This window comes from Nerophis lumbriciformis, linkage group LG03 (genome assembly GCF_033978685.3).
Source record: "Nerophis lumbriciformis linkage group LG03, RoL_Nlum_v2.1, whole genome shotgun sequence".
NCBI classification, from domain to species: Eukaryota; Metazoa; Chordata; class Actinopteri; order Syngnathiformes; family Syngnathidae; genus Nerophis; species Nerophis lumbriciformis.
In genome coordinates, this window is record NC_084550.2 from 25417501 (window position 1) to 25435000 (window position 17500).

The following is a 17500-nucleotide window of genomic DNA, read 5'->3' on the forward strand; positions in this document are numbered from 1 at the left end:
TGTATATAGTATTTTTTCACACTGAATTTTTATACAGTGAAATTGTATACAGTGATTTTTTTACACTGAATTTGTATCCAGTGAATTTTTTTACACTGAATTTTTGTATAGTGATTTTTTTTTTACACTGAATTTTTATACACTGAATTTGTATACAGTGAATTTTTATACACTGAATTTGTATATAGTGAATTTTTATACACTGAATTTTTATACACTGAATTTGTATAGAGTGAATTTATTTTACACTGAATTTTTATACACTTAATTTGTATACAGTGAGTTTTTTTTACACTGAATTTGTATACAGTGAATTTTTACACTGAATTTGTATACAGTGAATTTTTATACACTGAATTTGTATAGTGAATTTTTTTACACTGAATTTGTATACAGTGAATTTTTATACACTGAATTTGTATACAGTGAATTTTTTACACTGAATTTGTATACAGTGAATTTTTTTTACACTGAATTTTTATACACTGAATTTGTATACAGTGATTTTTTTACACAGAATTTGTATACAGTTATTTTTTTAAACTGAATTTGTATATAGTATTTGTTTACACTGAATTTTTATACACTGAATTTGTATACAGTGAATTTTTTTTATACTGAATTGTTATACACTGAATTTGTATACAGTGATTTTTCTTTTACACTGAATTGTTATACACTGAATTTGTATACAGTGAATTTTTTTACACAGAATTTGTATACAGTTATTTTTTACACTGAATTTTCATACACTGAATTTGTATATAGTATTTTTTTTAACAGAATTTTTATACAATTTATTTTCTAAACTGAATTTTTATACACTGAATTTGTATGTAGTGTTTTTTTTACACTGAATTTGTATACACTAAATTTGTATACAGTGATTTTTTTGTTTTTACACAATTTGTTCACAGTGATTTTTTACACTGAATTTTCATACACTGAATTTGTATATAGTATTTTTTTACACTGAATTTTTATACAGTGAAATTGTATACAGTGATTTTTTTTACACTGAGTTTGTATCCAGTGAATTTTTTTACACTGAATTTTTATATAGTGATTTTTTTTTACACTGAATTTGTATACAGTGCATTTTTATACACTGAATTTGTATATAGTGAATTTTTATATACTGAATTTTTATACACTGAATTTGTATACAGTGAATTTATTTTACACTGAATTTTTATACACTGAATTTGTATACAGTGAATTTTTTTACACTGAATTTGTATACAGTGAATTTTTTTACACTGAATTTGTATGCAGTGAATTTGTATACAGTGAATTTTTACACTGAATTTGTATACAGTGAATTTGTATACACTGAATTTGTATACAGTGAATTTTTATACACTGAATTTGTATAGTGAATTTTTTTACACTGAATTTGTATACAGTGAATTTTTTTACACTGTATTTGTATACAGTGATTTTTTTACACAGAATTTGTATACAGTTTTTTTTTTTAACTGAATTTGTATATAGTATTTTTTTACACTGAATTTTTATACACTGAATTTGTATACAGTGAATTTTTTTACACTGAATTGTTATACACTGAATTTGTATACAGTGAATTTTTTTACACAGAATTTGTATACAGTTATTTTTTACACTGAATTTTCATACACTGAATTTGTATATAATATTTTTTTAAACAGAATTTTTATACAGTTTATTTTCTAAACTGAATTTGTATACACTGAATTTGTATATAGTGATTTTTTTACACTGAATTTGTATACACTAAATTTGTATACAGTGATTTTTTTTTGTTTTTACACTATTTGTATACAGTGATTTTTTACACTGAATTTTCATACACTGAATTTGTATATAGTATTTTTTTACACTGAATTTGTATACAGTGAAATTGTATACAGTGATTTTTTTACACTGAATTTGTATCCAGTGAATTTTTTACACTGAATTTTTATATAGTGAATTTTTTTACACTGAATTTTTATACACTGAATTTGTATATAGTATTTTTTTACACTGAATTTTTATACACTGAATTTGTATACAGTGATTTTTTTTACACTGAATTGTTATACACTGAATTTGTATACAGCAAATTTTTTTACACAGAATTTGTATACAGTTATTTTTTACACTGAATTTTCATACACTGGATTTGTATATAGTATTTTTTTAAACAGAATTTTTATACAGTTTATTTTCTAAACTGAATTTTTATACACTGAATTTGTATATAGTGATTTTTTACAGTGAATTTGTATACACTAAATTTGTATACAGTGATTATTTTTGTTTTTACACAATTTGTATACAGTGATTTTTTTACACTGAATTTTCATAAACTGAATTTGTATATAGTATTTTTTTACACTGAATTTGTATACAGTGAAATTGTATACAGTGATTTTTTATACTGAATTTGTATCCAGTGAATTTTTTTACACTGAATTTTTATATAGTGAATTTTTTTACACTGAATTTTTATACACTGAATTTGTATACAGTGATCTTTTTTTACACTGAATTTTTATACAATGAATTTGTATACAGTAAATATTTTTACACTGAATTTTTATACCGTGCATTTGTATACAGTAAATATTTTTACACTGAATTTGTATACACTACATTTGTATACAGTGAATTTTTATACACTGAATTTGTATGCACTAAATTTGTATACAGTGAATTTTTATACACTGAATTTGTATACAGTTAATTTTTTTTACACTGAATGTTTTTACAGTGAATTTGTATACAGTGAATTTTTACACTGAATTTGTATACAGTGAATTTTTTTACACAGAATTTGTATAGTGAATTTTTTTACACTGAATTTGTATGCAGTGAATTTGTATACAGTGAATTTTTACACTGAATTTGTATACAGTGAATTTGTATACACTGAATTTGTATACAGTGAATTTTTATACACTGAATTTGTATAGTGAATTTTTTTACACTGAATTTGTATACAGTGAATTTTTTTTACACTGAATTTGTATACAGTGATTTTTTTACACAGAATTTGTATACACTAAATTTGTATACAGTGATTGTTTTGTTTTTACACAATTTGTTCACAGTGATTTTTTACACTGAATTTTCATACACTGAATTTGTATATAGTATTTTTTTACACTGAATTTTTATACAGTGAAATTGTATACAGTGATTTTTTTTTTACACTGAGTTTGTATCCAGTGAATTTTTTTACACTGAATTTTTATATAGTGATTTTTTTTTACACTGAATTTGTATACAGTGAATGTTTATACACTGAATTTGTATATAGTGAATTTTTATACACTGAATTTTTATACACTGAATTTGTATACAGTGAATTTATTTTACACTGAATTTTTATACACTGAATTTGTATACAGTGAATTTTTTTACACTGAATTTGTATAGTGAATTTTTTTACACTGCATTTGTATGCAGTGAATTTGTATACAGTGAATTTTTACACTGAATTTGTATACAGTGAATTTGTATACACTGAATTTGTATACAGTGAATTTTTATACACTGAATTTGTATAGTGAATTTTTTTACACTGAATTTGTATACAGTGAATTTTTTTTACACTGAATTTGTATACAGTGATTTTTTTACACAGAATTTGTATACAGTTTTTTTTTTAACTGAATTTGTATATAGTATTTTTTTACACTGAATTTTTATACACTGAATTTGTATACAGTGAATTCTTTTACACTGAATTGTTATACACTGAATTTGTATACAGTGAATTTTTTTACACAGAATTTGTATACAGTTATTTTTTACACTGAATTTTCATACACTGAATTTGTATATAGTATTTTTTTAAACAGAATTTTTATACAGTTTATTTTCTAAACTGAATTTTTATACACTGAATTTGTATATAGTGATTTTTTATACTGAATTTGTATACACTAAATTTGTATACAGTGATTTTTTTTGTTTTTACACAATTTGTATACAGTGATTTTTTACACTGAATTTTCATACACTGAATTTGTATATAGTATTTTTTTAAACAGAATTTATATACAGTTTATTTTCTAAACTGAATTTTTATACACTGAATTTGTATATAGTGATTTTTTTACACTGAATTTGTATACACTAAATTTGTATACAGTGATTTTTTTTTGTTTTTACACAATTTGTATACAGTGATTTTTTACACTGAATTTTCATACACTGAATTTGTATATAGTATTTTTTTACACTGAATTTGTATACAGTGAAATTGTATACAGTGATTTTTTTATACTGAATTTGTATCCAGTGAATTTTTTACACTGAATTTTTATATAGTGAATTTTTTTACACTGAATTTGTATATAGTATTTTTTTACACTGAATTTTTATACACTGAATTTGTATACAGTGAATTTTTTTACACTGAATTGTTATACACTGAATTTGTATACAGCGAATGTTTTTACACAAAATTTGTATACAGTTATTTTTTACACTGAATTTTCATACACTGAATTTGTATATAGTATTTTTTCAAACATAATTTTTATACAGTTTATTTTCTAAACTGAATTTTTATACACTGAATTTGTATATAGTGATTTTTTTACAGTGAATTTGTATACACTAAAATTGTATACAGTGATTTTTTTTGTTTTTACACAATTTGTATACAGTGATTTTTTACACTGAATTTTTATACACTGAATTTGTATATAGTATTTTTTTACGCTGAATTTGTATACAGTGAAATTGTATACAGTGATTTTTTTACACTGAATTTGTATACAGTGAATTTTTTTTACACTGAATTTTTATACAATGAATTTGTATACAGTAAATATTTTTACACTGAATTTTTATACCGTGCATTTGTATACAGTAAATATTTTTACACTGAATTTTTATACACTGAATTTGTATGCACTACATTTGTATACAGTGAATTTTTATACACTGAATTTGTATGCACTAAATTTGTATACAGTGAAGTTTTATACACTGAATTTGTATACAGTTAATTTTTTTACACTGAATTTTTTTACAGTGAATTTGTATACAGTGAATTTTTACACTGAATTTGTATACAGTGAATTTTTATACACTGAATTTGTATACAGTGAATTTTTTTACACATAATTTGTATACAGTTATTGTTGTACACTGAATTTGTATATAGTATTTTTTCAAACAGAATTTTTATACAGTTTATTTTCTAAACTGAATTTTTATACATTGAATTTGTATATAGTGATTTTTTACACTGAATTTTCATACACTGAATTTGTATATAGTATTTTTTTACACTGAATTTGTATACAGTGAAATTGTATACAGTGTTTTTTTTACACTGAATTTGTATATAGTATTTTTTTACACTGAATTTTTATACACTGAATTTGTATACAGTGAATTTTTTTTTACACTGAATTTGTATATAGTGAATTTTTTTTTACACAGAATTTGTATACAGTGAATTTTTTTACACAGAATTTGTATACAGTTATTCTTTTACACTGAATTTTCATACACTGAATTTGTATTTAGTATTTTTATACACTTAATTTTTTTTGACATTGAGTTTCTATACACTGAATTGTTTTACATTGAATTTGTATACAGTGAATTTGTATACAGTTAATTTTTTACACTGAATTTGTATACAGTGAAGTTTTTTTACACTGAATTTGTATATAGTGACTTTTTTTTACACAGAATGTGTATACAGTTTATTTTTTGCACTGAATTTTCATATACTGAATTTGTATATAGTATTTTTTTTACACTGAATTTTTATACACTGACTTTTTATATAGTGATTTTTTTTACACTGAATTTGTATACAGTGAATTTTTATACACTGAATTTGTATACAGTGAATTTTTATACACTGAATTGGTATACTGGGAATTTTTTTACACTGAGTTTCTATACACTACATTTTTTTTAAATTGAATTTTTATACAGTGAATTTGTATTCAGTGAACTTTTTTACACTGGATTTGTGTAGTGGATTTTTTTTTTACGCTGAATTTGTATTCAGTGAGTTATTTTTACACTGAATTTGTATACATTGATTTTTATTTAATTTTTTTCAGTTAAATTGTCAGTCTTCAGTTACATACAGTAAGTTCAGTGTCACATTTTTTTTTTTCGTAATAGACACAAATTAAGCTCCATAAATTAATATTGAAAGTCCACTGTATACTATTATGCTTTGACGTAGCGTACACCAATACTATCCTAAATAAAAAGTTATTTAGTTATTTACTTAAGTTCTCTGTTAAAAACATCCCAATACTATTTCCATCTTCCCATGTTATAGATGCTATTAAACTACAACAATGATGTCCTTCACGTCTATTTGTCCAAAACCAGAAAGCATAGTTAGTATGCCACTTCAGTCTGCTTATTTTTGCAATTATCTTGTCCCAGACTTTCATCAATAACAGCTGCCATTAACCTCTCAAACGGACTATAAAGAACGGCAGGGGTGATGCTGTCCAACACTTTGTAATGGTTTTACTCACTTTTTACAACACTCCGAGAGTTAAAGTGTTGCAAATGTCTCCAGTAATAGGACTCTAATCAGAAGGCACAACATTTATTATGACACTTTTTTTTTTTTTTGTGCCGCAGTGTTTTTTTTTTCATTCCTCGCTTTGTCCTTTTTGTCCTCATTTGCTTGGGAAATGTCACAAATTGTTACTGCGAGACAGAAAAAATAAATATAACGAAACTCAATATACCGAGAAAATTGCTATCGTGTTTTCTATAGTATCCCACCTAGGCCTTCGGTGATGTCCGACTCCTATGATTACCTCTCAAAATACCCTCATTTATGTCACCACATGACCATTGCTGGAGAAATACTATACAAAAACACATCTACCTCCGACTGCGCGTTAAATCACATCAACAGTGTACAAAACTGGTTATTTTCTTGGCATCATTTTGCCGAAATAAGCAGGGGCGTCCATGATAACGTTTGTGGATGGCAACATATGTTGCTCCAAAACCTGTATGTACCTTTCAGCATTCACAGATGTGTATGTAACCCATGACTTGGGCACTAATGCACCCCCATATACAAAATGGGTTATTTTCTTGGCATCGTTTTGCTGAAATAAGCAGGGGCGTCCATGATAACGTTTGTGGATGGCAACATATGTTGCTCCAAAACCTGTATGTACCTTTCAGCATTCACAGATGTGTATGTAACCCATGACTTGGGCACTAATGCTCCCCCATATACAAAATGGGTTATTTTCTTGGCATCGTTTTGCTGAAATAAGCAGGGGCGTCCATGATAACGTTTGTGGATGGCAACATATGTTGCTCCAAAACCTATATGTACCTTTCAGCATTCACATATATGTAACTTACCCATCCCTTGGGCACTAATACACCCCCATACCATCACAGATGCTGCCTTTTGAACTTTGCGCCTATAACAATCCAGATGGTTCTTTTCTTCGTTGTTCTGGAGGACACAACCGTGTCCACGGTTTCCAAAAAACAATTTGAAATGTGTACTTGTCAGACCAAGGAACACTTTCCCACTTTGCATCAGTCCATCATAGATGAGCTCGGGCTCTAGCAAAGACGACGGCGTTTCCGGGTGTTGTTGATACATGGCTTTGGCTTTGCATAGTAGAGTTTTAACTTGCACTTACAGGTGTGGTGACCAACTGTAGTTACTGACAGCGGTTTTCTGAAGTGTTCCTGAGCCCATGTGGTGATATCCTTTACACAATCCTGTCGCTTTTTGAGGCAGCACCGCCTGAGGGATGTGGTACTCTCGAAATTAAAATTGCAAAAACATATTAAATGTGAAAAAACAAAGAAATAAAAAATTTGATCTCACAATTTGTAGGACCCATTCGACGCCGTATAAGGCAGTGGTACCCCTCGTAGTCGTAGTGTTGAATCACATCAACAGTGTACAAAACAGGTTTTTTTCTTGGCATCGTTTTGCTAAAATAAGCAGGGGCGTCCATGATAACGTTTGTGGATGGCTACAAATGCTGCTCTAAAACCTGTATGTACCTTTCAGCATTCACAGATTTGTAAGTAACCCATGCCTTGGGCACTAATACACCCCCATACCATCACAGATGCTGCCTTTTGAACTTTGCGCCGAGAACAATCCGGATGGTTCTTTTCCTCTTTGTTCCGGAGGACACGACCGTGTCCACGGTTTCCAAAAAACAATTTGAAATGTGTACTGTGTCAGACCAAGGAACACTTTCCCACTTTGCATCAGTCCATCTTAGATGAGCTCGGGCCCCAGCGAAGCCGGCGGCGTTTCCGGGTGTTGTTAATAAATGGCTTTGGCTTTGTTTTAACTTGCACTTACAGGTGTGGCGGCCAACTGTAGCTACTGACGGCGCTTTTCTGAAGTGTTCCTGAGCCCATGTGGTGATATCCTTTACACACTGCTGTCGCCGTATAAGGCAGTGGTACCCCTCGTATACGGTTGATTCGAGTGGAAATATATTTAAATATCCTTCTTGAAAATGGACTTGCAAATATATATCTGCCACCTCATCCACGTTTTGTACTTTGTACTTCTTCTTTGTGGGTTACAAAAGTGTGTATCGGTGATTTCTCTGCTAGCCCGGTATGGCTACGGCCCAACACTTTTAGTAAAGTGCGACTTTGGAATGGCAAGTGAGTATCCAATCACAGTCTCGTTAACCTCAGGCTACCCAGATAGGCTACTGTCAACAACTTGTGATCTGATTGGCTATCGCGACCGTCTATCAACTGTATGTGTTCTCAAATTCATCCGCTAACGCACCCGGCCGGGTGTGGCTCTGCTGACCGACATAGCACCGCCGCGGCTCAATCCGGTGAGTATCCAATCACAGGACCCTTAAACGTCACGCTCAACATAAGGCTATCGCAATTGTCTATCAACTGTATGTGCCCGTTCACTTGCGGCACACAGACATTGTTGATTCCGAAGGCTTCTGGCAGATTTTGGTATGGCATGGCGACATAGGCTTGCTGAATTGTGATTGGACACAAACTAAAACTAAAAAACCAACAACACCCGAAGGAGCATAATATGATATGAAGAGAATATGAATACTTTTAGATATTTAGGGAAAGTCAGTTAAAAATTACTTTAGTCTTTAAGTATGATCATGATTTCTGGTTATGTTTGGCCAGCAGAGAAGGTCTTGCTGGCCCTGACGCCACACCACTGGTGTATTGGTATTCTGTGGTATCTACGGTCGTTTTTATGATTTCTTCGAATTTTTGCCCGACTAAAGTAATGTGTTTTCTCCCTCAGGTCCTGGCGACATGGAGACTCTATCTCCTCGCTGTCAAAGTTCCCACTAAGGTAAGCCGTCCCCACGGTCGTCGTCGGGACTACAATGCCTTCCACTTCCTAACCTTGGTTTCTTGATATGTAAGAGAATACACACACAGATCAGAACTGTAACAACGGTATTTACGCGGCTCACCTTCGGCAGCGTTTTCTCCCCGACGTCTTTGTTGTAGCGGTGTGGCATGCAAGGGTGGAAGAGGTGTCAAAAGATGGCGCTAACTGTTTTAGTGACATTCAGACTTTACTTAAATCAACAATGAGCAGTATCTCCTCGTCCGTGGCTCACTAGTGCATCAAAAACGCCGTGGAAAAACCGTCCGACCGGAGCCCTCTAATAACTAAAGTTCCTTGGGTGGAAAATGTAAACTCACTACACCTGTAGTTTTTAGCGCTTTCATAGCGAGTCTACTGACAGATATAAGTGAGAAATTTACACTACTTTATATTAGAAATGGCCCGTAACACGAAGATAGAGAAGAAGCTTATCGACTACAATGCAACAAATTTGCAGGACTTATGCAGATCCCCAAAAACAGATCAGCGGGTACTAGAAGGTAAGAAAAGTTACTTTGGCTTAATATCGCGAAACAAAACGCCAGATAATAATTATAATATATTTTATTTGTAAAAAGCACTTTTTATTGAGTAAACAACCTCAAAGTCCTACAGTGTATTAAAAAAATAAAAAAGATAATTAAAAATAAAAACTAGAACAGCCAAATAGCTAAAACTAGTATGCTTATATCTAAATATTAAAAAAAAAGGCTTTTTAAAAAAGGAGGGTTTTTAAGCCTTTTTTAAAATTGTTTCGAGGTCGGTAGGCACAACCAGAATTATGCCGTACATAAAGCGCATTAAAGGAGTCGTATTATGATTATTTTTGCTAAATGGACACATTTAGTGCACATTTTTAGGACGTATGCAGATCCCAAATACAGATCAGCAGGTACCAGAAGGTCAGAAAAGTCGCCTTTGCATGGTGTTGCGAAACAAAACGCCAGATAATGTCTTACCTTATACACACACCATAGTAATACTCCTATGTTGAAGCACAGTACGTCTGACTATGGTAGCCGTAATTCGCCAACAATCCAGTACCAAATAAAATTGCTTCGAGGTCGGTAAGCACAACCAGGATAATTCCGTACATTAGGCGCACCGTCGATTTTTGAGAAAATACGGTAGTCACCATGGTCTTGGTGACCAACTCCAAGAACCTTCTGATCCGTATGCCATGTTTTGCTTATTTCCATATTAGGAACCGGCCCTGTCTTTGTAGGGGTTAAACGTAATAATTATTCCCCCTCTTATGATATTATGTAAGAACTAAAGCTGGATAGCAGCAGTGACCTAGAAGGGAAAATACGTAACGTCGTTGTTTCTGTTCGGTTCCAGGTGGAAGTCACGTTCAACTTCTTGGAGATCCGGGCGATGAACACTTATCAAGAGCATCAGGTGCCATCACGGTACAAGTTTCTTCGTGCAGCTTGGACTAAATCCGTGTTGTTTCACAAACACTAGCTTGTCTCCCTGCTGGCAGGTTGTTATCGACACGGACAAGACCACCTACTCGCTGAGGCTGGAGACCCAGGACCATTTGGAGCACGTGGTCGGTCACATCAACTACGCCCTGGCCCGAGTCTTCAACAACTCCATTTATGCGTGAGTCCCTGAGTTTCCAATCATTTCTACAACTCTTATTTTTTTGTGATAGAGTGATTGGAGCACATACTTGTTGGTCACAGAAAACATTCATGAAGTTTGCTTCTTTTATGAATGTATTATGGGTCTACTGAAAATGTGCTGGGTCAAAAGTATACATACAGCACTGTTAATATTTGCTTACATGTCCCTTGGCAAGTTTACCTGCAATAAGGCACTTTTGGTAGTGTTGCGTCTCTCCAGTATTCCCTCTCAGGGAATTAAAGTCACTGGTCAATCCCAAATTCCTTCGATGACATATATGCTGAGTAAGACGGATCATCTAGACAGAATAGGAATATTATCAAGTTTTACTGAAGCTTCAGGAGACCAGCCCAGACCAATACATTCATACCGGCTTCTGGAATTGGTCTAACATTCAAACGGAAATAAACTACGTCTTGAATCGGAAAGCAGATCCCCCATAAAGGAATGCCTCCCCCCTTCCCCAATACTGATAAGATAAGGAGGAGGATGTATCGTTTTTACATTCCAATGTCTAAAACACTACACAGACCTCTGTAGACAAAGAGAAACTGGTATACAGAGTATACATGGAAAAGTACTAGATGATCCAAACATTACTATGAATAAAGAAAGAACTCTTAAACATATATGCATTCTCCACAGTAGCCATTCACAAGCTTCTGCTTAAATTGTTGACCACTACTCTTGACAAAATTGGTGCAGTTCTGCTAAATGTGTTGGTTTTCTGACATGGACTTGTTTCTTCAGCATTGTCCACACGTTTGGGAAGGCCATTCTAAAACCTTCATTCTAGCCTGATTTATCCATTCCTTTACCACTTTTGACGTGTGTTTGGGGGTCATTGTCCTGTTGGAAAACCCAACTGCGCCCAAGACCCAACCTCCGGGCTGGTGATTTTAGCTTGTCCTGAAGAATTTGGAGGTAATCCTCCTTTTTCATTGTCCCATTTACTCTCTGTAAAGCACCAGTTCCATTGGCAGCAAAACAGGCCCAGAGCATAATACTACCACCACCATGCTTGACGGTAGGTATGGTGTTCCTGGGATTAAAGGCCTCACCTTTTCTCCTCCAAACATATTGCTGGGTATTGTGGCCAAACAGCTCAATTTTTGTTTCATCTGACATCACATGGACAAAGATAAGACCTTCTGGAGGAAAGTTCTGTGGTCAGATGGAACAAAAATTTTGCTGTTTGGCCAACCTTGAGACCTCCGAATTCGGGAGATGGGTGGGAGGAGGTAGGGGGCCGGGGTTTGGTGGTAGCGGGGGTGTATATTGTAGCATAGAGTTAATTCTGCAAGGGATTCTGGGTATTTGTTCTGTTGTGTTTATTTTGTGTTACGGTGCAGATGTTCTCCCGAAATGTGTTTGTCATTCTTGTTTGGTGTGGGTTCACAGTGTAGCCGGCACGCTGTTTGTATGGAGGAAAAGCGTACGCTATAGGCAGTGCCTTTAAGGCACGCCCCCTATATTGTTGTACGGGTGGAAATCGGGAGAAATTCGGGAGAATGGTTGCCCCGGGAGATTTTCGGGAGGGGGCACTGAAATTCGGGAGTCTCCCGGGAAAATCGGGAGGGTTGGCAAGTATGCTACCGTCAAGCATGGTGGTGGTAATATTATATTCTGGGCCTGTTTTGCTGCCAATGGAACTGGTGCTTTACAGAGAGTAAATGGGACAATGAAAAAGGAGGATTACCTCTAAAATCATCAGCCCGGAGGTTGGGTCTGGGGCGCAGTTGGGTGTTCCAACAGGACAATGACCCCAAACACACGTCAAAAGTGGTAAAGGAATGGCTAAATCAGGCTAGAATGAAGGTTTTAGAATGGCCTTCCCAAAGTCCTGAGTTAAAGGTGTGGACAATGCTGAAGAAACAAGTCTATGTCAGAAAAGCAACACATTTAGCTGAACTACACCAATTTTGTCAAGAGGAGTGGTCAAAAATTCAAGCAGAAGCTTGTGGATGGCTACCATTAGCTGGGAACCAAAAGAAAAGTTGGGCGGCAGTAACCGAGCTCCACAGAGCTTTGAGGGGTTGGCAGCTTCACTTTTGGCCCGGCTTTCCACTTCAGCAGCCAAGTGCATCCTTGCAAACACCGTGGTTCGCATCCAAACCCGGTCCTGTGTCGTGCTACATTCTAACACCCGGCGATCACTGAGATTATTTAGCCATCCGACACTGGGGGATATGTTGTTAAGTAGGTTGTGGAATAAAAACAGAAACCGTACCGTGATAGTAACTAGCGCCGGGGTGTCCAACGTGCGTACGGCGAGATCAGTTTGCTAAGACCAAAAACAAAATAGGCTGCAATTTTTGAATAAAAAAAACAGCTGTTCTAAATGTGTCCACTGGATGTCCACAATAGCAATTATTCGTGTCCTTCATAGGGGGCGGAGCTATGGGCCTTGATAAGATAGAGGACTGGGGTCACATTATCTGGCCGCACATAAATATGCTGAAAATCCATACCCGAAACCAGTGAAGTTGGCACTTTGTGTAAATCGTAAATAAAAACAGAATACAATGATCTTTTCTGGGTGTTGTTGATGAATGACTTTTGCATTGCATAGTAGAGTTCTAACTTGCACTTACAGATGTAGCGACCAACTGTAGTTACTGACAGTGGTTTTCTGAAGAGTTCCTGAGCCCATGTGGTGATATCCTTTACACGCTGATGTCGCTTTTTGACGCAGTCCAGATTCTCTGAACCTTTTTGATGATTTTACGGACCTTAGATTGTCAAATCCTTAAATTTCTTGCAATAGCTGGTTGGTACCTTCACAGATGTGTAAGTTACCCAAACCTTGGGTACTAATACACCCCCATATCATCAGAAATGCTGGCTTTACAACTTTGCGCCTAGAACAATCCGGATGGTTCTTTTCCTCTTTGATCCGGAGGACACGACGTCCACAGTTTCCAAAAACAGTTTGAAATGTCGACTCGTCAGACCACAGAACACTTTTCCACTTTGCATCAGTCCATCTTAGATGAGCTCGGGCTAAGCGAAGCCGGCGGCGTTTCTGGGTGTTGTTGATAAATGGCTTTTGCTTTGCATAGTAGAGTTTTAACTTGCACTTACAGATGTAGCGACCAACTGTAGTTACTGACAGTGGTTTTTCTGAAGTGTTCCTGAGCCCATGTGGTGATATCTTTTACACGCTGATGTCGCTTTTTGACGCAGTACCGCCTGAGGGATCCAAGGTCACGGGGCATTCAATGTTACCACTTTGGAATAGATTTTCCTCCATCTGGCCCCTGAGCTAAAATGAGTTTGACACCCCTGAACTAGAGGATTCATGGAATCGGAACTGGAATTAGTGTGTGAATGTTGTCTGTCTATCTGTGTTGGCCCATGCGATGAGGTGGCGACTTGTCCAGGGTGTACCCCGCCTTCCGCCCGAATGCAGCTGAGATAGGCTCCAGCACCCCCCGCCACCCTGAAAGGGACAAGCGGTAGAGGATGGATGGAACTGGAATTGTCACTAATAGCCGAGGCGCTTTAGTGGAACGGTCCCGAGTCTTCCAGTTGCTACCCACTAAGCTGCCTACTGCTCTGTGGTCTGTGCTCGCTGCAGAGTTCACATTTGGTCACATTGATCCTGACAAAAGCACAGTGGGTCGGTGTGTTTCACGACTATGAGAATGTGATTATGCTTACCCGAGTTCAATTCCCTACTAATATGGGGGCGGGCCGTTGCTCGTTGACCCGTGCAAGGTTATCTCGCCATCAATCAGCACGCCTCTTTCACCATCAGGGCACGATTGCCTTTAGTCAACGTTTATGAAGAATAAGGACGGCGTGCCGCCTTGTAACTGATCGGTGCCGCTTCAATTGGTTACGTAATTCTGATAGTATCGCGGCAGAGGATAAGGCAGAGATTGAGGTCACCGGTGTGGTGAGGTGTGTTTTGTTGACAAATGGGATTTGTTTCATCTGACATCACATGGACAAAGATAAGACCTTCTGGAGGAAAGTTCTGTGGTCAGTTGCCAGAATTTTACCGTAAAAACACAAAACAAAAAAATGTGTAATATTGTTTTTACACCGTACAAATAACGACCGTAGATTTGACAGTAAAACAGTGGTACGGTTTTCCCATTTATACTTACAGTATACATTGTAAAACACATTTTATGGTAAAATTTCGGCAGCTAAACTTTACTCTAAAATCTACATATTTTTCTTACAGTGTACGTAAAAATGTTTAACAAATAATTGTGTAATGAAGCAATTTAAAAAGTATATATTATTCTCTTGTTATGGCAGCCATAACTGTAATGTGGCCCCCAGTGAAAACCAGTTTGACACCCCTGGTTTAAGAGATTTTCCGGCCATACTCTCTCTGATTGGTCAAAAGACGTCAGGGCGCCTGGTTTCGGACCGACTCGTCCGTAGTCTCTCTATACAGTCTCCAACGCTGTTGGGAAAAAGTGTATTGTTTTTTCACCGTTCCTTGTTCATGCGGTGGCTCCCTCAGTTTCAGTGTTGTGTACTCCCAAAAGGCAGGTGTGTGTAGGCGGAATGAAAACTAGCATGTTTTAAGAGATTTTTTGGCCATACCCTCTCTGATCGGTCAAAAGCCTCTTCACATGACTACTGGGCGCCGTGTTTCAGACTGACTCTGAAACTGAATTGTCCATAGTCTCGAACGCTGTTGAGAAAAAGTTTATTGTTTTTTCACCGTTCCTTGTTAATGCGGTGGCTCCCTCGGTTTCAGTGTTGTGTTCCGCCATACTCTCCCTGATTGGTCAAAAGCCTCTACAGAGCGCCGTGTTTCGGACCGACTCTGAAACCGAATTGTCCATAGTCTCTCTATAGAGTCTCGAACGCTGTTGGGAAAAAGTTTGTTTTTTTCACCGTTCCTTGTTAATGCGGTGACTCCTTTGGTTTCAGTGTTGTGTTCCGCCATACTCTCCCTGATTGGTCCAAAGCCTCTACAGGGCGCCGTGTTTCTGACCGACTCTGAAACCGAATCGTCCGTAGTCTCTCTATACAGTCTCGAACGCTGTTGGGAAAAAGTTTGTTTTTTCACCATTCTTTGTTCATGCAGTGGCTGCCTCAGTTTCAGTGTTGTGTACTCCCAAAAGGCAGGGGTGTGTGGGCGGGGTGAAAAACAGCATGTTTTAAGAGATTTTTTGGCCATACCCTCTCTGATCGGTCAAAAGCCTCTTCACATGACTACAGGGCGCCGTGTTTCAGGCTGACTTTGAAATCGAATTGTGCATAGTCTCAAACGCTGTTGAGAAAAAGTTAGTTTTTTCACCGTTCCTTGTTAATGCAGTGGCTCCCTCTGTTTCAGTGTTGTGTTCCGCCATACTCTCCCTGATTGGTCAAAAGCCTCTACAGAGCGCCGTGTTTCGGACCGACTCTGAAACCGAATTGTCCATAGTCTCTCTATAGAGTTTCGAACGCTGTTGGGAAAAAGTTTGTTTTTTTCACCGTTCCTTGTTAATGCGGTGACTCCTTTGGTTTCAGTGTTGTGTTCCGCCATACTCTCCCTGATTGGTCCAAAGCCTCTACAGGGCGCCGTGTTTCTGACCGACTCTGAAACCGAATCGGTCGTAGTCTCTCTATACAGTCTCGAACGCTTTTGGGAAAAAGTTTGTTTTTTCACCGTTCCTTGTTAATGCGGTGGATCCCTCTGTTTCAGTGTTGTGTACTTCCAACAGGCAGGGGTGTGTAGGCGGGGTGAAAACCAGCATGTTTTAAGGGATTTTTTGGCCATACCCTCTCTGATCGGTCGAAAGCCTCTTCACATGACTCCAGGGCGCCGTGTTTCAGTTTGACTCTGAAACCGAATTGTCCATAGTCTCGAACGCTGTTGGGAAAAAGTTTGTTTTTTCACCGTTCCTTGTTAATGCGGTGGCTCCCTCTGTTTCAGTGTTGTGTTCCGCCATACTCTCCCTGATTGGTCAAAAGCCTCTACAGGGCGCCGTGTTTCGGACTGACTCTGAAACCGAAACGTCCATAGTGTCTATATACAGTCTCGAACGCTGTTGGGAAAAACGTTTATTGTTGTTTCACCGTTCCTTGTTAATGCGGTGGCTCCTCAGTTTCAATGTTGTGTACTCTCAAAAGGCAAGGGTGTTTAGGCGGGGTGAAAACCAGCATGTTTTAAGAGATTTTTTGGCCATACCCTCTCTGATCGGTCAAAAGCCTCTTCACATGACTACAGGGCGCCGTGTTTCAGGCTGACTCTGAAATCGAATCGTGCATAGTCTCGAACGCCGTTGAGAAAAAGTTAGTTTTTTCACCATTCCTTGTTAATGCGGTGGCTCCCTCGGTTTCAGTGTTGTGTTCCGCCATACTCTCCCTGATTGGTCAAAAGCCTCTACAGAGCGCCGTGTTTCGGACCGACTCTGAAACCGAATTGTCCATAGTCTCTCTATAGAGTCTCGAACGCTGTTGGGAAAAAGTTTATTGTTTTTTTCACCGTTCCTTGTTAATGCGGTGACTCCTTTGGTTTCAGTGTTGTGTTCTGCCATACTCTCCCTGATTGGT

The 17500-nt window shown here is 36.3% G+C and overlaps 1 protein-coding gene across 10 annotated transcripts in view; it reads left to right on the plus strand.

Moving 5' to 3' along the window:
- The window catches only part of carmil3 (capping protein regulator and myosin 1 linker 3), a 265948-nt gene that overhangs the window by 92477 nt on the left and 155971 nt on the right, over positions 1-17500 (plus strand). For all 10 annotated transcript variants that reach the window (XM_061935936.1, XM_061935943.1, XM_061935994.1 and 7 more), the window contains 3 exons: positions 9269-9319; positions 10703-10762; positions 10848-10969. In XM_061935936.1, coding sequence (XP_061791920.1) covers positions 9269-9319; positions 10703-10762; positions 10848-10969 — 233 coding nt within the window. The remainder of the gene's footprint in view (positions 1-9268; positions 9320-10702; positions 10763-10847; positions 10970-17500) is intronic.